Genomic DNA, 21419 nt, shown 5'->3' on the forward strand with positions numbered 1-21419 from the left:
CCCATGTAGAAAGAGACTACCATCTGGTGACAAAGGCGCTGTCGCCAGGCCGTCACCTCTGCTGCAGCGGAAACCAAGAGCCATGCAGCAACTCGGCACAAACGCAAGGCGGCCTGGAGACTCACGTGTGGTGGGATCGCCTTCCAGAGACAACCAGCCGAACGAGGAGCTGGCGTTAGAGATGTCGGAGAGGGTCCGGCGGGCCAGCACGGCCGGCACCGGCGGCTTAGGGACGTCGTAGCCGTCTTCCTCATTTTCTGATCCCTCGGGGCCGGCGCCCGCGTGGCCTGGGGCCAGATTCCCTTCACCTATGGAAGGAAGTGGGTGCTGTTACCATCTCCTTACACACCGCGTCCGCTAACGCAGCTCGAGGGAAACCCATTCATTCCCGCACGTACAGCCCCAAAGTTACCGTCTAGCCCGGGCCAACCACCAGGTGAGGCCCTGTGGGTGGACAGAGAAGAACAGAGAAAACGCAGTCTGTGCCAGTCCCGCAGCTCTGCTTTCCCGAACGGGGCGAGAGCTACCCCCACCAACGGTGACAGCCGCCGACGCAAAGGCTCAGCGCCGTCTTACAGCATCCATTCAACAGCTCTATCGGCATTTCGCTTTGGGGGAGCAGCCAAAGGGCCTGTGTGTGCTGCCTTCTTGAACTTTCCCCTTGGGAAGCTAGCTGATATGGGAATGGAGTATTCACCACCCACACACAAAAGAATTTCATCAATGCTAAAAAGCCAAGGAAATAAAAGGGAGCTGCCAGCACTGCAGGCCCAGGCCCTATAACCCAAGTGTCTCTAGGCCCTGGAAGGGTGAAAAGGCACAAAGGGAACTTGCTGTGGGAACAGGAAATAAGAGAGAGGAGAGGGTTTTGCTGCCCATGGATCAAAGATATTTTGCAAAGGAAATTATTGAAAAGAGTTTCTGCTAAGATCAAGCTGTCTCATTCCTATGACACAGCAATGGTTTTCCAAGTGGCAGAACGGCTACTCACCGAAGGGGCTGCTCTCCGTGGCAGATGGCGTTGCCTGGGACTGAATATTATACATCGCTTCGTATGTACAGCTATCGATCGGCTGGTCACAATCACACACTCTGAACCAGAAGGAAGGGGCAGAGGATCTTCAGAAACAGAACTCTGTTACCTGCAAACTGATTAAGACTCATCTATTCTTCACTAATCCAGACCCAGAGTCTATCAAGAGGACACAATGCTCCTTTGCCAGGATCACTAACAAATGTCCCAAGACTGACTCTTCTAATAGATGCGTGTTTTCGAAATGACGGTCACAGTGAGGAAGCGTAAGTGGAATTGCTTATAGCTGCAAGAGGCCAAACATCAGGGGCTACATACATCTTTCTGCTTTAATTCTGGGTGGATGACACTGCACACGCAGCAGCCACGCAGGTGCGTGGTGTCACCCCAATTCCCAGATGGGACTGTCCTGAGCCTACCGTGAACTCTGGGTTGTCTCCAAAGGCCGTTTCCCATCTGGCTTCGGCAGCCCCAGAGGTCTGGAGGAGGGGGTCATATACTCTGTGTCCTCCTCACTTTCACACTGCTCCCCAGGGGGCAGCTTTGGCACAGGAAGAGGCCTGGAAGAGGAAGAATAAAAGACAGAGAAAGAAAATGAAAACAACTAACAAGCTGCAAAACTTGCAAGTATGAAATGAGTGCCTTCAACCAGGGCACGACTCAAATCTGACAGAGCAGAACGGATGCCACCTAGGGAACTGTTACTTCTCCCGGCCAAGAAAGGGCATTATTACAAAAGGCACTGATAGAGTTCTGCTCTCAGCTGACCACAGATGTGGCTACATCGTCTGAGATGGGTTACACAGGCGCAGTACTTGATACTCGTTAGTCTCAGTCCCCAAAGAAGTCGGGAGTCCCCGTCCCAGGGCTGGAGCACCAGGTTCTCTCTCGCTGGCCTAAAGGAGCAGCGGTGGCTCTCGGACAGTATGCTGCCAAATCCCTGTTCTAGAATCTACCTACAGTTTCAAAGAGTAGACAGCTTGTCAAAAGCTTTCTCATATGTTATCTCATAGTATAAACACCTTTTCTCCTCGTTTGATATAAGAAACATCTGAAATAAAGAGATCAGGTCCTTGGTAGCTTAGCACCAAATCTGAGACCAGGCCTCCCATCTTGACTCCTGTGTCAGGGATCTTGCAGTTACACCCAAAGCTCTCACCCAGAAACTGTGGAACCAAAACCTCTCCTGCTACCCACTCCCTGAAACCAAAGAGAAAAATAACAAGAAAACAAAACAAATGCACAAATTAAGAAACACACACATGTGCACAAGCACACACACATTCACCCAACTGCTCTGGGAACGTGAGCTGAAGCCAGTATGTCCTCCCTCCCTCTTTGTACTATTTCTGTACATCCTAAACACTCTGTAACTAGAAGGAGCACCTACTGGATTCGCCTGTGTTTACTCAATGTTTATTTTTCCCAGTTACAAAAGCAACAGCTGATTGTAAGACCCTTAAATGCTACAGAAACCTAACACAGACAGTCCCTATAATCTAACTTGAGATTTTTTTTTTTCATGTCTACATGTTAATTTGTGCACTGCATGCTATAGTTTTGAGGTGGAAATGTATTAGTACCTACAATTTGCTCTGAAATGTGTCCAAAAAGATAGACTGATGGATGGATAGAAGTACAGATAGAGGGGCACCTGGCTTGCTCAGTCATGGAGCATGCAACTCTTGATCTCAGGGTTGTAGGTTCAAGCCCCACATTGGGTGTAGAGTTTTTTGTTTTTTTTTTTAAGATTTTGTTTATTTATTTGACAGACACAGTGAGAGAAGGAACACAAGCAGGGGGAGTGGGAGAGGGAGAAGCAGGCTTCCCACAGAGCAGGGAGCCCAACTGCAGGGCTTGATCCCAGGACACTGGGATCATGACCTGAGCCGAAGGCAGACACCTAATGACTGAGCCACCCAGGCGACCCCGGGGTAGAGATTAAAAAAAAAAAAAATAGTATAGCTAGAAATGTGTGATAAAACAAGGATAAGAAAATGCTAATAGTAGAAGCCAGGTGGGGAGTATATGGATGTTCACTGTAAAAATCTGTCACGCTGACACTATGCTTGAAACTTCTCATAATAAATTATTCGTGGGAAATACCTATAAAGATTAAGAAAAAATACCAAGTATTGGCAAAAACATAGGGAAATGGGTATTTTCTTATATAGTTTTAGAAATAAGAAATAAGTACAACTTTTCCGGAGTGTAATTCACCAAAAAAAAAAATTTTTTTTTTAAAGATTTTATTTATTTATTTGACAGAGAGAGACACAGCGAGAGACAGAACACAAGCAGGGAGAGAGAGAACACAAGCAGGGGTGGTGGGAGAGGGAGAAGCAGGCTTCCTGCCGAGCAGGGAGCCCGATGCGGGGCTTGATCCCAGGACACTGAGATCATGACCTGAACCAAAGGCAGACGCTTAACGACTGAGCCACCCAGGCGCCCCTAATTCACCAAAAATATTTAACCAAACATGCATACCCTTGGACTCAGAAATTCCATTTCTAAGAATTTTCCCTAAGGAAATAATCAAGAATATTCACTATAGTATTATTTATGATACTGAAAAAATAGGTCACAACCTGTCAAATAATAATGTACTGAATAAAGGAACTTAAAAAAAAAAAGATTTATTTATTTGAGAGAAAGAGAAGGAGAGAGAGAGAGTGAACATGTGCACATGGGGGCGGGGGAGACAGAGTTGCGGGACAGAGGGAGAATGAGAAGAATCCTCAAGCAGACTCTGTGCTGAGCTTGGAGCCTGATGTGGGGTTTGATCTCATGACCTGAGCCGAAACCAAGAGTCGGACGCCTGACCAAGTGCACCACCCAGGCGCCCCATTAGTTGGAAATTTCAGTATCTCACCCACAATAATGGACAGAATCAGACAGAAGTAAGGAAACAGTACTTAACATAATAAACCAATTAGACCTAATAAACATAAACAGAACACTCTACTCAACAGCATACATACACATTCTTCTCAAGTGCACAAGGACATTTTCTAGATAGACAATACATGAGGCCACAAATTACGTCTTAATAGATTTTAAAAGATATACAAGGTATCTTCTCTGACCACAATGGCATGAAATTAGAAATCAGTAACAAAAGTAAAACTGAAAATTCCACAAAATTGTGAAAATCAAATACACTTTTAAACAGTCAATGGATCAAAGTAGAAACTACAAAAGAAATTAGAAAACACTTAGAGGTGAATGAAACAAAAAACATGACGTACCAAATGGTTACATTAAAAATCAAAAAAGATCTGCTAACTTTACAACTTAAGGAACTAGAAAAAGAACCAACTAAACCCAAGGCTAGTGGAAGGATGGAAGCAATGAAGACTAGGGCAGAAGTAAATAGAATAGAGAGAAAAAAACCCCACAATGGCAACAGAGAAAATCAATGAAACCAAAAGTTAGTTCTTCAGAAAGATCAACAAAACTGACAAACTTTATCTAGATGGACTAAGAAAAAAGAGAGAAGACTCCAATTACTAAAACTCAGAAATTAAAGTGGAGACATTACTACCAATTCTACGGAAATAAAAAGGCTTTTAAGAGAGTATTATGAACAGTTACATGTCAAAACACTGCGTTATATAAATGGACAAATTCCTAGAAACACAATACTTACCAAGACTAAATCACTGCAGAACGTACCCTCTTTAATACTCATCAAAAAAAAAAAAAAAAAAAGACTAAATCACAAAAAATTGAAAATCTTTTTTTTTTAAGATTTTATTTATTTATTTGAGAGAGAGAATGAGACAGAGAGAGAGAGCATGAGATGGGGGAGGATCAGAGGGAGAAGCAGACTCCCTGCTGAGCAGGGAGCCTGATGCGGGACTCGATCCCGGGACTCCAGGATCATGACCTGAGCCGAAGGCAGTCGCTTAACCAACTGAGCCACCCAGGCGCCCAAAAAATTGAAAATCTTAAAAGACTTACAGGAGATGGATTCAGTAATCAAAAATCTGCCAACAAAGAAAAGCCCTGTACCTGACAGCTTCACTGCTGAATGCTACCATTTAATAAAAAATGAATACCAACTCTTTTTTTGGAAAGACTTTATTTACTTGAGAGAGAGAGAGAGAGAGAGAAAGCGCGCACACAAGAGTGGAGGGAGGTGGGAGGAGGGAGAGGGAGAAGCAGGCTCCTCGCCTGAAGAGGGGGATCACGACGTGAGCTGAAGGCAGACGCTTAACTCACTAAACCACCATTCGCCCCGCGAATACCAATTCTTTTCAAATTGCTCCAAAAACCTGAAGAGGGAACACTTCCTAACTCATTCTTTGAGGATGGCACAATCATGACACAAAGCCAGACAAGGACACTACAAGGAAACAACAGACCAATATCCCTTATGAATATGATACAAAAGTCCACAACAAAATCCCAGCAAAAAGAATTCAGCAGCATTTAAGAAGGATTATACATCATTATATATCAGTGGGATTTATACCTGGAACGCAAGGATGGCTCAACATATGACAATTGATTAATATAAATATAACCACATCAACAAAAGGTTTTAAAAACCCACACAATCATCTCAAGCATTTGACAAAATTTAACACCCTTTTATGACAAAAACACTCAACTAAAATAGGAATAAAAGTACCTAAACATAACAAAAGCCATATGAAACGCCCACAACAAGCATCACACTCAACGGTGAAAGACTGAAAGCTTTTCCTGAAGGATGAGGAACAAGGCAAGGATGTCCACTTTCACCATTCCTACTCAAGACAGTACTGGAATTTCTTTTTTTTTTTTTTTTTTAAGATTTTATTTATTTATTTGTCAGAGAGAGAGAGAGCACAAGCAGGGGGAGCAGCAGGCAGAGGGAGAAACAGGCTCCCCGTTCAGCAAGCAGCCTGACACAGGACTAGATTCCAGGACCCTGGGATCATGACCTGAGCTGAAGGCAGATGCTTAACCGACTGAGCCACCCAGGTGTCCCAGTACTGGAATTTCTAACCAGCTCAATTAGGCAAGAAAAAGAAATAAAAGGCATCCATATTGGAAAAGAAGAAAAATTATCTCCCTGTTTGTAGATGGTATGATCTCAAATGTAAAAAAGCCTAAAGATGCCACAAAAAGGGCATGGGAAACAGTATGATGGTGTCTCAAAAAATTAAAAATAGAATTACCCTGTGATCCAGGAATACTACTTCTGCATATATATTCAAAAGAATTGCAAGTAGGGCCCCGAAGACAATCTGTTCACCCCTGTTCACAGCAGCATCATTGCAATAGCTAAAACGTGGAAGCAATCCAAGTGTCCATCCACTGATGAGTGGATAAGCAAAACGTGGTACAGCAGTCATCCTTTATCTGTAATTTTATTTTCTGTGGTTTTACTTACCCACAGTCAACTGCGGTCTGGAAGCAGATGATTCTCCTTCTGTGTATTATCAGAAGGTGAACAGTGGCCTAACACTATGTCTCAATACCTACGTCACTCCGCTCACTCCATCTTATCACATAGGCCTATCTCACATGAGCACAAGAAGGGTGAGTACACGGTAGTATTCTGAGAAAGACCACATTCACACAACTTTTATTATAGTAAATTGTTATAACTGCTCTATTTTATTATTAGTTATTGTTAATTTCTTACTATGCCTAATTTATAAATTAAACTTTACCACGTATGTATGTATAGAAAAAAACATAGTGTACATAAAGGGTTCAGTACTACCCTTGGGTTTCAGGCATTCAGGGGGTCTTTTTTTTTTTTTAATATATTTTAAAAGATTTTATTTATTTATTTGACAGAGAGAGACACAGCAAGAGAGGGAACACAAGCAGGGGGAGTGGGAAAGGGAGAAGCAGGCTTCCTGCGGAGCAGGGAGCCGGATGCAGGGCTCGATCCCAGCACCCTGGGATCATGACCTGAGCCGAAGGCAGACGCCCAACGACTGAGCCACCCAGGCGCCCCTCAGGAGGTCTTGAAAGATAGTCCATGCAGATAAGGGAGGGTACTACGGTATACACATACACTGGAACATCATTCTGCCTTAAAGAGGAAGGAAATTCTGCAATATTCTACAACATTGGTGAGAACATTATGGTAAGTAAATTAAACCAGTCACAAAAAGACAAATACTGTATGGTTTCACTTATGGGCGGTATTTAGAGTAGTCAAAATCCTGAAGACACAGTGTATGGCGGCTGCCAGGGGCTGGGCCAGGGAAGGACATGGAGCTACTGTTTAGTATGTACAGAGTTTCAGTTTTACAAGATGAAGAGTTATGAGCATGGATGGTGGTGATGGTTGATATTGTGAATGTATTTAATATCACTGAACCTTACACTTATAAATATTAGTAAGATGGTATATGTATATATTTTTAGAAAGGGAGAAAGGGAGAGGGAGGAGGGTGGGAGCAGAGGGAGAGAGAGAATCCCAAGCAGGCTCGATGCCCAACGTGGAGCCCAATGCAGGGCTCAATCCCACAACCCCGAGATCATGACCTGAGCTGAAATCAAGAGTCAGACGCTTAACTAACTGAGCCACCCAGGCGCCCCGAGATGGTATATTCGATGTGTATTTTACCATACATACACAGATACCTAAGAATTAAGAATTAAAATTAAAAATTGTAAGAATGATTTTTTTTTTTTTAAAGATTTTTATTTATTTAACAGAGATAGAGAGAGAGAGAGCACAAGTAGGCAGAACGGCAGAGGGAGAGGGAGAAGCAGGCTCTCCGCCGAGTAGGGAGCCCGATGTGGGGCTCGATCCCAGGACCCTGGGATCATGACCTGAGCTGAAGGCAGCCGCCCAACCGACTGAGCCATCCAGGCGCCCCTATAAGAATGATTAAGAATTTTTTTTTGTTTTTTACAAAAGTCAACAAAACTAAAACTGCTTCTTTGAGAAGATTAATAAAATTGTGAAGCCCAGTAAGGCTGATCTATGCACATGCACACAGAGAAAATAAGAAGAATGAGACCAAAACAGAAACTCTAATTTTGAACTGATCCAAACACAGATCGGTTTTTACTTTCTTCTTCATACTGCTCTGGGTTTTCTACGTTCTGTGAGTAAGCTGCTAATTGAATTGGCAGGAGCACATCCGCTCCACAAGACACAGCCTTAGGACTTACCTGGCAGCCAGAGAATAAATGGCATTGGCAGATGCGGAAGGTTTGATCTTGGGGTGCTCACACTCTGAACCTGCTAATGGGCTGTTATTCACATTCTGGAAAGAAAATTGGTGAGAAAGAACCTTCTTAACACAACTCAGTGACTCCTCTTACTTCTCCAACCTAGTCAAAATAACAAGAACAGTAATACAGACCCCGACCCCACTCTCAATGCCGCGCTTAGGGGTTATTACGTCTGACCAAAAGCAGAGCTGCTTTCAGGCTCTGAAAAAAGTTTAAATGTCAGGTGAGGAAGACAGAGATCTAAAAAGAGCCAAGGAAATGGGGGTTTTTGTTTTGATTCTAGAAGATTTGAGGAAATTGGCTGTCTATGCAAATACCCTTTCTAGCTCTAAAAATCTATACCCCTTTCTACAGTGAGGTCACCAGAAAGCCTGACCTAATTCATTCCCACGAATTAGACGGCCTATCATTCGATGCCACTTGTAAGTGACCATCCCCCTTCTCTTGCCACCAAGAAGTACCCAGTTCACGTAAGGGCCCCACCATATTCCTCAACTTCATGGCTCACAAGTTAGTCTCCCCGCCTTTTTTTTTTATTTGTCTGAAGGGGACTGGCAGCATTACTATGTAGTTACACTGCTAATTAACCTTCAACTATTTGTGTAGCACATAAGAAAGAACACTGCTCACATACACAAGAGAAAGCAGGTCAATGAAATGTGCACTAGAGCATTCTCCCTCTTGCTTACTTAGCGCTATACTCTCCCCAGCTCACCTGCCTCCCCTTCATCCTAGAAGGGTCTCCCTCAGCATCAGCACGGCTCGCTCTCACCAACGCTCCAGATCTTTGCTCAGAATTGTACCCCATCCCTCCATGTACCCCCACCCCAACTTTCCCGATATCCCTTTTTTTCCACTGTTTTTCTCCATAGCTCTCATCAGCATCCAATGCCCTTTGTTTTAACTTACCATGTTTGTCTTTACTCCACTAGAATGTAAACTCTGTGAAGGTAGGATATTTTGTGGAGCACATACACAAATGAACCAACAAAAGAACAAATGAATCGCCCCACCCCCAGGTCTGGACCCCTTATCTCATGCTTATACAATGAACCGCTAACCTTTTTTCAAGCTATTCTCTTCAATCCACTTATTAGTAGATAATCTACTATTAGATTTATCTCTGTAAATCATTTTGCTCATGTCATTTTGCTCATGTCACTCCACTAATTTAAAACCTTCAAATGCTCACTTCCTACCATTAATAAATTCAAATTCCTTTGGCCTTGATGGGATTTTCAAAATCCTCTAATCTAGTATTAATGCCCCTTTCTAGACCTTTTCTCTCCTCTGACATACAAAACTTCTGCTCCACTCAAATTAAACTACTTCTAGTTCCACAATGTACCTCAAGCATCTGTGTCATTGTACCTCTGACCTTAACACTATTCACTTTGGAAAGAACACTTCGAATGCAGATGCCATTTGTTCCATAAAGCCCTCATGACTGCTCCACTTGGAAATAATCTCTCCTTTCTCTACAACTTAAACACTTTCTGTTTATAATACTCATTTATACTACATGAATCCAGCCATATATACATATATACACAGGTGCACACACATACCTACTGGGGTATTTACAAACATGCTTTATCTGCTCTGGTAATATACTTCTTGAGAGTATATACACATCTGAGGGTAGGGATGTTTCATTGTCTCCGAATCCTGCACAAAACCTATCACAAAACTCTGACCCATTAAATGTCATCCAAAAATATTTGTTAATAGGCTAAAAAATGTCAAAGACAGGACTCACCATGGAGGTATCCACACTGAATGTGCTTCCAAGCCTGGACACATCTGTTCTGGGTTCCATTTGTGAGGGCAATGAAAATGGAAGTGAGTGCCTGTTGGTTAATTCTCTACCTGTCCAGGGGTCACTAGAGTTTGGGGCAACCGCCGGTACTTTGGGGATTGGCCGAGGCAGCCATGATTCCCCAAGGCGGCTAGAGGGAACAGGGGGCAGTTTGTCCCTGGATGGACAGTCGCCCGGTGTACAAGGCAAGGGACGTCTCTGTGGCCGGGTTTCTGCTCCAACAGAATATGGCCGGTCTGGAGGGGGTGGTGGTGGAAGATCTCGAAGTGTGGGAGGTATTGGTAATGGTTTGTCCTTATGAAGGGAGCCAGAAGCTACCTGTGGAAGCACGAGGAAAGCAAATCAATCAAAACTCATTAATTTAAAAAAAAACCCACTATAATCCACAACAAAGAACCAGAAAACTGTAGAAATGGATAACGTCTTACCTTAGAAGCAGTTCCAAGACCAGAAGCACTTGAAGGAAGAGATACCCGCTGTTGCAGAAGGTCAAGTCGTGGTGGCACCGGGGGAAGGGAAGCTTGTGGGGCCATGGAAAACGGAGAAGGAGGCCGTTCCACCTGACACAAATAAAATTTCCTAATAGATTATTCTTGTATGAGGGAGTGGCATCTTTCAACTCCTCCTAAAGCTGTAGACAGCAAGTACTGTATGAACACTAACTGTAACTACCAATGGGTCAGGCTTCCTGAATTATTTCTGTGTCACCATAAGAGGGCGCTCTCAATCACAGAACTACTACTACTACGAGCAGATGCAAGCTACAGGCAAGTATCTAGAAATGGCTGTGCTACAAAAAGCTTCCTAGCTTACAACTGAAAACAAGTATTACACTTTTCCACCTCCTCATCTTCAGAGAAAGAAAAAAAATCTTTTCAAAATTAAAAATAGGAACCCATATAAAAAGGAAGGAGCAGACATTCACCTCTCAACAAATTATGTGGGAAAATGACATTTAAGGCACAGAACAATGAAAGAGATCAAAGAAGAGAAATCCTCCGTGGCTTATCATGACAGAAAAAAGAAAAAAATGAAGATGTTAAGAGGAAAAGAATCAACAGTATCACTAAAAAGCATCTCGAGTCCTTCTGAAGAAATGTTATTTCAATTCAGTAATTTAAAGGGATTAATATTTCCTATCAATTTGTGTTCTTAAAAAGAGGTGCCAAATTAGACAAAGCAATACATGTACAACCTCTCCCATTTCCGAGTCTGTAGCAGGGTGATGAATGGCTGATAAGCTTGTCCAGGCAAGCGATCAAGAGATATGCATAATTCATACAAAATGCTACTTGGCATTTGCATTCTCTCCCAGGGAGCAATACAGATGGAATATAGGCAAATATGTATTATGAGCACTTATGTAAGATGACAGAAAGATAACCATTCACATACTCAGTCCTATCATTAATGCTGGGTGGTAAATGAAGGCAAAGAAAGCCCTCATCAAAGCTACCTGCTTTTACTCATGCTTAAGAAAAACGGCTCCATGTCCTTGGTGCGTGAGTGATGCAGCATGAACAGCTAGGACACCTCAAGGGTTAAGACAGTGAGAAGTTATTAGGTTGTCCCTTCATCAATTTCTAGCCAGTCACTATATCCTGTTGATTCTTTCATGAAAGGGTCTCGTATCTTTATAAGCCTTTCCATTCTGCTTACCAATCTCAGATCTGATTTATTAAAACCACCTTCTTGCAATTCTCAGTTTCTTATCTCGCCAAATCCGTATGCTCACCATTACCAGCTTAGCCATCCTTAGAATACAAAATAGCTCAAAAACCATCCACCAGTAACTCCCATTTTCCCACCAGTCTCGACTCTAGAATTCCTACCTCCTTGCCTTTGTTTAGGTTGTTTCCCAACTGGAAAAGCCCTCTCTGCCTTTTCTTTCTAAGATTTTATTTTTAAGTGATCTCTACACCCAACCCAACGTGGGGCTCAAACTCACAACCCCGAGGTAAGAGTCGCACGTTCCACTGACTGAGCCAGCCAGGTGCCCCTCTCTGCCTATTTCAACCCCTCTCACCATCCATTGCTCGTTCCCCTTCCTGAAGTGCAGAGGGTTGAGCTAATCACACTCTTCGTGGCTCAACATCATAACCGATCCTTGCACTGTTCTTTTACTACAACATATAATAAAGTTCCAGAAAAGGAGAAAAAACACAAGTGGAGAGGAAATGATCAGAGAAATAACACAGGAATGGTTCTATGACCTAAGGGACATAAATATCCATATAGAAAGGGTTCACTGCATAGGCAGCCCAATGAAGGAAAAAAAAAAACCCATGACAAGCAAACAAACCAAAAAACGCCCTTATGTTTTCTTTTTTTTTTTTTTTTTAAGATTTTATTTATTTGAGAGAGAGAGCATGAGAGGGGAGAGGGTCAGAGGGAGAAGCAGACTCCCCACTGAGCGGGGAGCCCGATGTGGGACTCGATCCTGGGACTCCAGGATCACGACCTGAGCTGAAGGCAGTGGCTTAACCAACTGAGCTACCCAGGCGCCCCGCCCTTATGCTTTCAAGGAATCAATGATAAGGAGAATAACCTAAAAGCTTCTTGGGATAGAGGGAAAGGGGGCACCAAATAGCAAAAATGCACTAGAACCTAGAAGCAAAGTGAAGCCATAACAATTGAGAGTTTTTTTCAACCTAGCACCGTGTAACTAGTCAGTTTGAAGGCCGAACAAAGACATTTAAGATCTCAAACGTCTCAAAAATTTTACCTCACCTTTTTGAAGACACACTTCACCCAAACAACGAAGTGAAGCAAGAAAGAGGAAAACGTGGGAGCCATGTTTCCTGCGTCACCATCATACGTTATATAGTATCTACTGTATTTAGAGAATTTACTTCATAGAAAATTATACTGAGAGGATGTCAGACAGCTTGGTAAGACCCGGTAGTGACAGGTACAAACGGAAAACTAAGGAAATAAAAATAAAGCAATTTGGGGCGCCTGGGAGGTTCAGTCGGTTAAGTGTCCAATTTGTGATTTTGGCTCAGGTCATGATCTCACAGGGTCGTGAGATCGAGCCCCGCGTCTGGCTCCCCCCTTAGTGGAGAGTCTGCTGGAGATTCTCTCCCTCTCCCTCTGCTCCTCCTCCTGCTCGTGCGCGCTCTCTCTCAAATAAGCAAAATCTTAAAATATTATTTATTTTTATATATACATATAGCAGTTATCCCAGGAAAAGCAGAAGGTCGTATGAGAAAACAGCAGCAATTACATCATAGTGTATTGCTTGGAACAGTAAGGAGCAAAATCATTTACACACTGAACAGTGATTTGGCCAAAAAGCACTCAAATAACCATAGTGGGGAGATACAGTGTGGGAAGGAGGGAGATAATCAATCCTTTTCTATAACACCTGAAGTGAACAGATGACTGAGAAAGCAGTTTATGTATATGGTGTGAAAGGTGTTAAGGACCCACAAATCTGAGTGGGGCCCATGGAAGAGGTGAAGGCGGCAGAGGCAGGGAGCCAAGGTTTCTGCCAGCCTTCTAGCAAGTCTTTTAAACTTACCAAAAAATCCATATGCGTTTGTCATTTGGATTTTGTAATAAGTAGACTGACCGCATTAAAAACAAATTGAAATAAGACAGCAACAAAAAAAACCCCAACGACAGCTACCCAGGATGTGACAAATCAGGCACCCCCCTAGTCTCATATACCTTCAGGAGTGATTTTAGGACAAAAACTTGAGGATAAATTTTAGTTATCTACTCAAAAAAAGTTAAATATTTTATAAAATATTTTATTCACACAAAGAATAATAAACACCCACGTAGTACCTACCATGCAGCTAAGAAATGCAATAGCACTGTCTTTGCACAATTCCCATGTGCCCCTCCCCTAATTATAATTACATCCTTTCTTCCATCAAAGAGTTTAAATGTACATTCACTTTTATCCAGCAATTCCACTGCCAGGAATTTACCCTACAGACCTGAAAAGAGTATCAGTCTGTATAAGTCTAGAAATAATATGAACGTCCATTAAGAAACTAAATTATGGAATAGCCAAGTGAGAGCGCAATGCACGAAGCTGTTTTTTCTCTATTTGAATTTTTACAGTGTACATTTATTACTTTTATTTAAATGAGTAAATTTAAAATCATTCATAGAGATGAGCTACAGTTAAAAAGGGTTCATATTTTTCTTTTAAGACCTACAACACTTAGCGTGTGTACCCAAATATCTAAAACAATGTATGCTGTCTGCCTGTGTTAAATAGTTTCACCTGCATGCATGTTCTCTTCTCAAATACAACTACTAGCTCCTTGCAGGCCTTTGTCTCAGGTTTCTTATTTCATTCAATACTTACAGCACTCAATATAGAGCCTCTTACCCAGCATAATGAACACCTTGCAAAAGTACTATGTTTATTGTAAAACATTCAAATATCCCATAAAGTTCAAGTCCTCTAAACTTGTGCCCTCAGAAATTATATCAATTTAGTGGATAGTCAATTTTTCCCCCATGCATGTTAAAATAATTTTTTTTTAGAGAAATAAGGTGATACTATACATAGTATACAATTATTTTTTAAACTTTGTAATGATCATTACACAGTTTTCCACTTCAGTATACGTAAACTGAACTCATTCTGCAGAGCATTCCATTATGTGGACTACAGTAGGCAGAATGAGGATTCCCTATCCCCCAGCCCTAACATGTTTACTCACACCCCAAAACCCAGAAACTGTGAATATGTTATTTTACTTGGTAAAAGGAACTTCGCTCATGTGACTGAGGGTATGGATCTTGAGATGGGGGAATTATCCTGGACTCTCTGGATAGGCCCGATCTAATGATATGAGTCCTTAAAAGCAGAGCACCTCAGAGAGATAGGGCTGGAGGAGGAGGAAAGGAATCCAGGAGCCAAAGAGTGTGGCTGACCACTAGAAGCTGGGCATGAGCTGACAGCCAGCAAGGACATGGGGATTTTAATCCTACAACTGGCAAGGAACTAAACTCTGCCAAATCCAAATGAAAAAGGAAATGGATCTTCCCCTAGAGCCTATAGGAAGAACTACAGACCTGCTGACACCCTGATTTAGCTGGATGGCACATGTGGTGGACTTCTGACCTTCAAAACTGTAACAGAATAAATTTGTGCTGCTTTATGCTGCTAAATCTGTAGTAATTTGTTATGGCAGAAACAGAATACAAACACACAGACATATCATAAATTCTTACTGCTGGACATGTGAGTTGATTCTAATTTTTCATTATTGCAAATAATGCTATAAGAACTGCATCCACATCTTTGTGTGCTTATCTGAGTATTTCTTTAAGATAAATCCCTAGAATTGGAATTGCTAGTTCAAACTGTGACCATTATACATTTTGATAGGTGTTAAAGTGTCCTTCCAAAAGATGGGCTAATTTGTACCCACATCAACACTGAATGTGATGCCTATTTCTCCACAATAAGTATTATTCATCGGGGGCGCCTGGGTGGCTCAGTCGTTAAGCGTCTGTCTTCGGCTCAGGTCATGATCCCAGGGTCCTGGGATCCAGCCCCGCATCGGGCTCCCTGCTCCGCAGGAAGCCTGCTTCTCCCTCTCCCACTCCCCCTGCTTGTGTTCCCTCTCTTGCTGTATCTCTGTCTGTCAAATAAATAAAATCTTTAAAAAAAAAAAAAGGTATTATTCATCTATAAAATTGCATGAAGAAAAAGGGTAATTTTAATTTCAAATAAACATATCCAGGAGGAACGCCTGGGTGGCTCAGTCAGGGAGTCTGCTTCTCCCTCTCCCTCTGTACTCTCTCTCCCTCTCTTTCAAATAAATAAATAAAGTCTTCAAAAAAAAAATCCAGTAAAAATCACTTATCTTTTTATTCGGCTTCCCTAATATTCCAGGAGTTACCAATAAATTTTCATGGACAGAAATCTAAGAACATAAAACTGCTTTAGAGGTCAAATTAATCTCTTTTTAAAGATTTCATGTATTTATTTGAGAGAGAGAGAACATGAGAGCAGGGGGGAAGGGCAGAGGGAGAGGGGAGGGAGAAGCAGGCTCCCCACTGAGCAGGGAGCCCGACATGGGGCTCGATCTCAGGACCCTGGGATCATGACCTGAGCCGAAGGCAGACGCTTAACCTACTGAGCTACCCAGGCAACCCTCAAATTAACCTCTTAAAATGGACCCAAGGAACCTGTTATAAGGGGTTCAAAAACTTCAAACTTGAAAAAACTTCAAAAAATCTGTCCACTTCAAAAAACCAAAATTGTACAATTCATTCCAGACTTCCTCAACTGCCCGTTATTGATAAAGCATAGATAGATTTATGAATTCCTGTTTTGAAGTTGTTTCAATTCCCAAACATTCAAAGTAATTACTGTGCGCTCAATTTTGTACAGCGGCTCTGGCCTTCTAGGAATTGACAACATACCAGGAAATACATATAATAAAATATTCCAAGGTGGTTCATTCTATGGCAGACACATTCAGGGTCTCAGAGACACCCAGGCAGACCTAGACATGATGTGTGTGTCAACACATGTGAATTGGGGGTGGGGGAAGCAGGAACAAACAGTCTGGAAAGGTTTCCTAGGAAATGAAAACTCAACTAAATTACAAAGAAACTACCAAGACAGAGTGGCTCAGTCAGTTAAGCATCTGACTCTTAGTTTCGGCTCAGGTCATGATCTCAGCGTCCTGGGATTGAGCCCCATGTTGGTGTGGGGGGGGGTCCCCACTCAGCAGGGAGTCTGCTTGTCCCTCCCCCCCCCCCGTGCTCCTCCCCCTGCTCACATGCTCCCTCTCTAAAAGAAATTTTTAAAAATCTTAAAAAAAAAAAAAAAGAAAAAGAAACTACCAAGACAAAAGCATGGAGAGATTTCTAGTGGTTTGGCCTTGCTGGACCACAAAACATAAAGCAAAAAGGATTCTGAGGGCAAAGTGCCTGGAAAGGAGAATGGCTTAACCCATTAAGTAATGAGAAGTCATCAGAGTACGAGGCAAAGGAATGGGATGGTCAGGTTTGCGCTGTAGATCACTGGTGCTGGTAGTAGGGCAGAGATGACGACGACAGCTTGAAATAAGGCAAGTGGCACTGAGCACACAGAGGAGGAGACACACTGGATACAATCATTTAAGAGATCAAATCCATTCCTTTTTAATTTTTTTTTTTTATTTTAGGGGGTGAAGGGTGGGGCCGAGGGAGAGCACGAATACCAAACAGATTCCCCACTGAGAATGGAGCCCAGGACCCTGAGATCATGACCTCAGCCAAAATCAACAGTAGGACTCTCAACCAACTGAGCCACCCAGGCGCCCCCACCAAATCCATTCTTTCAGTATCTACTATGTGCCAGGCAGTGAGGTGCTGCCCATGAATTTATATAACCTCCTGAACTAGAGAATCTATGTTTGCCCTGCATAGGCTAACATCTTCCAAGACTCCCTTACTTCTAATTCGTGAACAGATCGCTGTTTTACCCTACCCACTGATGTTACGGAATTTGATCCCATCCTTTCTTAGTCTGTAGGTCTCCTCTCTTTACTAGGGCCTTTCCAGTTTAGCTTCTACCTGGTACCTCCTACCACCCTCCGGTCACTTCAGTCGCTACGTCTGGTGACTAACAGTGCCTCTCCCCTCTGCAATCCAACTTTCCAGCGCCAGGACCCCTTAGGAAAGAAGACCGGAGCACCAGGCTCTACTCACAGCAGCACAATAGGGCCCCACTGTATTATCCCCTCTCGTTCTCTCCAACAAGCTGGGGAAAACGCAGTTCTAGGACACAGAGCATGGGCCCTGAAGCCGAATGTCTGGCTGCAGCTATGTAATTTTCAGCGAATTCCTTAACCTTGCTGTGCCCTGGTTTCTTCATCTGCTAAATGAGAATAAGAGTACCTATCTTGGGTTATTTGAGTATATATAAGGACAGGATTACAGGAGTTAAAATAAGGGAAGTGCTTAGCCTGGCATCTCTCACATAGTAAATGCTCAGTAAATGTCAGCTTGTGGTCTGGATCTCATCAAGTGCTCTATTCCTTTAGAACACAACTCACAGTGGAGTTTGCCAGTCTCTGAACCTGCAGTCTTACCTTGGCACCAGCCAGTTCCTTCATCATAAAGAGAGAATCATCAGCTCGTTCATCGTCATCGTCCTCATAATTTGGGGAGGGAGCTCCCTCGGCCCCTTGCCTCAGGAGGCTGCCACTTCCTCGAGGGTCAAATGGATCTACCACAATGGGCTCAGTACCTTTAATTTCACATCGGCAGAAAGGACAGCCCTGGCCTTCTGATTCCTGCAGAGCAAACGGGAGACAGTCACAGGCGCATCTGAAAGTACTGACAATTTGTGTCCACTAGGAAATACACTTCCTAAAGATGAAAAAAGAAACCAGAAGCTTAAAACCTCCTCCACAAACCAGGCCATCCTTTCTCTCCATACAGGATACAAAACCCCCAATTCTTCTGAGGATTACATAGCGGAGATTGTCTGGATCCATACCTGCCAGGATGTGAGACAGGACGTACACATGAGGTGTCCACAGGGCTCAATTTTCACATCCTTGTCATTTTCAGCGCATATTTTACACAGTTGGAAGGTGGAGCCCATCTCACAGTATAATTCATATTGTTCCTTTGATTAAAAAAAAAATTGAAGCGATTACTCAGCCCATTGCAGGTATTTGTCGAACGAATCAATGACTGCAACCTTAAACCCCAACACCAGGAAAACTACAGACGGTTACTCTCTATACAAATTTTGCTTCTGCGGAAGTGCCACACAGTGGTCACTAGTCTCTCATCGACACAGAAAACACGCGGTCTTGGTCCTATTTTAAGTTCTTTAGAGAAACCACACACACACAAACTCCCGAAGCTAGTCGATGGTTTAACACGTAAGTGTTCCAATCACTTCATACCACTCCACTGTCAGTTGTGTCAAGTACGTACAAAAGCTTGCCTGTAGAGACACGGTGAGGATGTAAAACAAAATTCACCTGGGTCACTTTGATGTGGTCTTGGGGAGTTGGTTCACATAAGCCTGTCAGGTCGGGATTCTGATTCCGTCCATCTGGAAACAGATAGCTATAAAAAGAGTAACCAGCCTTAGGGTTTTACTAAAGCCAATTTATAACTGCTTGCTAATACAGACAAATGATATCTAGGAATTCTCTCATCTAAAAGAGCAACTTTGGGGGTGCCTGGGTGGCTCCATCCATTAAACGTCCAACTGTTGATTTCATCTCACGTCATAATCTCAGGGTCGTGAGACTGAGCCCCGCGCCATCAGCTTCGCACTCAGCATGGAGTCTGCTTGAGATTCTCTTTCTCCCTCTGCCCCTCCCACTGCTCGTACACACTCTCTCAAATAAATAGGCAACTTTGCATAAGTACAAAGAAAAATACTCCAAACAATAAATAACATAGAACAGTTCCAAGAAGATATTCTCCAAACATGATACTCCTTTCTCTAGGCCACAATGCCACAGGCTTTATCTTTACACTGAGTGGCTGACAAACCTTTTCTGTAAAGGGCCAAAGAGTAAATATTTTAGACTTTGCAAACCATAGAAGTCTGTGCCATATATTCTTCTTTGGTTGTTATTTTTTCAATAACACTTCAAAAAGGAAAACCTATCTTAGTTCCAGGCCATACCACAACAGCTAGCTTGTGGGCCATAGTTTGCCAACCCCTATTTTAATCTATGGATGGCCACAAAATACAAATTATTAATTTTTTATTTTATTTTATTTTTTATTTTAAGTAGGCTCCATGCCCAGCATGGAGCCTGACATGGGGCTCGATCTCACGACCCTGAGATCAAGACCTGAGCTGAGATCAAGAGTTGGAAACAACCACTAAGCTACCCAGGTGCCCCCAAATTCTTAATTTAAGCACCATTTGTTTTTGACCAAAGGCCTAAAATACCCTTATTTACAGGGTATTTAACACTGAGAGACACCAATGTAAAAGAAATGTAACAAGAAGCAAAGTGAGCCCCTGAGATCAACTACAGGAAGCCTGGCGTGTCGGCCTGCTCTGATGTTTGGGGACGCACCCCCCTCAGCTCCAAGGCTGCTGCCAAACATGATGCATGATGGAAAATGGACTTTCCTCATTGCTTCAAAACGCAAGCAGCTTTCTGACAGCTGGTCAACTGCTAGTATTTTTAGTGCCTACCAAGTGATAATCAATTTGAGTTCCCAAAGGAATAGCATTCTGGAATAAATAGGAACTTAAGTCATAAATATTAGCATAGATTACAGCAGCCCAAAGCCTGAAGAAATACTGCCAAAACAAAATGCTTCGGGCAGATGAAGGCCACTGAGCCTGCTGTTATTAAAACTATCTAACCACTCTAATGTGAGCTAGTTAAATAACTGGTAACACTCTCTGCTAATTAGCGTCTTTTCCAATATAGACTTGAAGGTAAGTTAACATCTGGAAAAGGAGAAAGATAAGTTTGCTCTTGGTAATAACTAAAGCACTAGCGAAAAATCATTTCACTCAAAGAGTTGTTTTGAATAACAGAAGTCCTATGGAAGCTGAAGGTCTAAATAATACAACCTGTTAATATGTTTCTTGAATCTTCAACCATGAAGACACCTGGAATCAAGTCATTGATGATCAAGTGTTACACCCCTAAGTTCCTAGACTCCAGCAAGTGGCAAACAGCAGATACTCACAAGCCTTCCCTGAAGCCGTCAATCAGGGCTTGGAAGAGAGGTTTATTGTGAGGGATTGTCTGGAGAATGTTCCCATCAGCAGTGACATACCCAATAGCCCACTGACCCAGACGAGTGCAGCTCAGCCGGAAAATGTAACTGAGAACAGAGATGAACAGAACCTTTTATGTGTTTATATTAGGGTGGAAGGCAAGACAGAGACAAAAATCAAACGGACCATCAATAATAAATTCTACAGTGACTCCAGACCAAAAGCAAAAAATACGTGAGCTCAATTCTTAAGTGGCTTGAAAGCATTTATCAGATTATAAGATCTGAATAAGTCAATTCCTCTGGTAAACAGACATCAATCCTAGTGCAGCAACGGGGCCACTGGGGAACTAATCCACGATCACGTTTCCTCCATCCTGGCAGAGGTCACAAGAGAATAAAATTTAGGAGAATAAACCTCTTTGCTTCACGGCACTGACCTGCCTGGTTTGTGAATGAACTTCTGGAGCCGAGCTTTCACTTCGTCATAGGTCAGGAAAGCCATGTAACCGGGATGAGTTACGGCAAGACTGTTCCAGTTCCTGAGCAAAGAGGACCAGGGCTAAGGGAACAAGAGCTCAATCAGACCACTTGGCTCAAGACAGCTGACCATCCTCAGAGCAATGAAGAACAGAAGGAAAACAACCTCAATTCTCCATTCATTGTCACAAATTTTCAATTACACTGTTA

The 21419-nt window shown here is 42.7% G+C and overlaps 1 protein-coding gene and 1 non-coding gene across 4 annotated transcripts in view; both read right to left on the minus strand.

Annotated features, from left to right (window-relative positions):
* Window positions 1-21419, minus strand: part of CBL (Cbl proto-oncogene) — an 83254-nt gene that overhangs the window by 8935 nt on the left and 52900 nt on the right. For all 3 annotated transcript variants that reach the window (XR_013442586.1, XM_036090730.2, XM_036090731.2), the window contains 11 exons: window positions 21170-21291; window positions 20700-20837; window positions 19010-19097; window positions 18514-18645; window positions 18104-18307; window positions 10475-10606; window positions 9987-10364; window positions 8165-8259; window positions 1453-1593; window positions 992-1092; window positions 126-308 (listed from right to left, as the gene is read on the minus strand). Coding sequence is in view for 2 of the 3 variants with exons in the window: in XM_036090730.2 (XP_035946623.2) it covers window positions 126-308; window positions 992-1092; window positions 1453-1593; window positions 8165-8259; window positions 9987-10364; window positions 10475-10606; window positions 18104-18307; window positions 18514-18645; window positions 19010-19097; window positions 20700-20837; window positions 21170-21291 (1714 nt within the window). In the remaining variant the exon portion in view is untranslated. The remainder of the gene's footprint in view (window positions 1-125; window positions 309-991; window positions 1093-1452; window positions 1594-8164; window positions 8260-9986; window positions 10365-10474; window positions 10607-18103; window positions 18308-18513; window positions 18646-19009; window positions 19098-20699; window positions 20838-21169; window positions 21292-21419) is intronic.
* On the minus strand, window positions 8763-8892 carry LOC118534744 (small nucleolar RNA SNORA19). The gene has a single exon (XR_004916859.1). It is a non-coding gene; the product is annotated as a small nucleolar RNA SNORA19 (small nucleolar RNA).

The sequence above is a fragment of the Halichoerus grypus genome, chromosome 11 (genome assembly GCF_964656455.1).
Source record: "Halichoerus grypus chromosome 11, mHalGry1.hap1.1, whole genome shotgun sequence".
Classification (NCBI taxonomy): Eukaryota; Metazoa; Chordata; class Mammalia; order Carnivora; family Phocidae; genus Halichoerus; species Halichoerus grypus.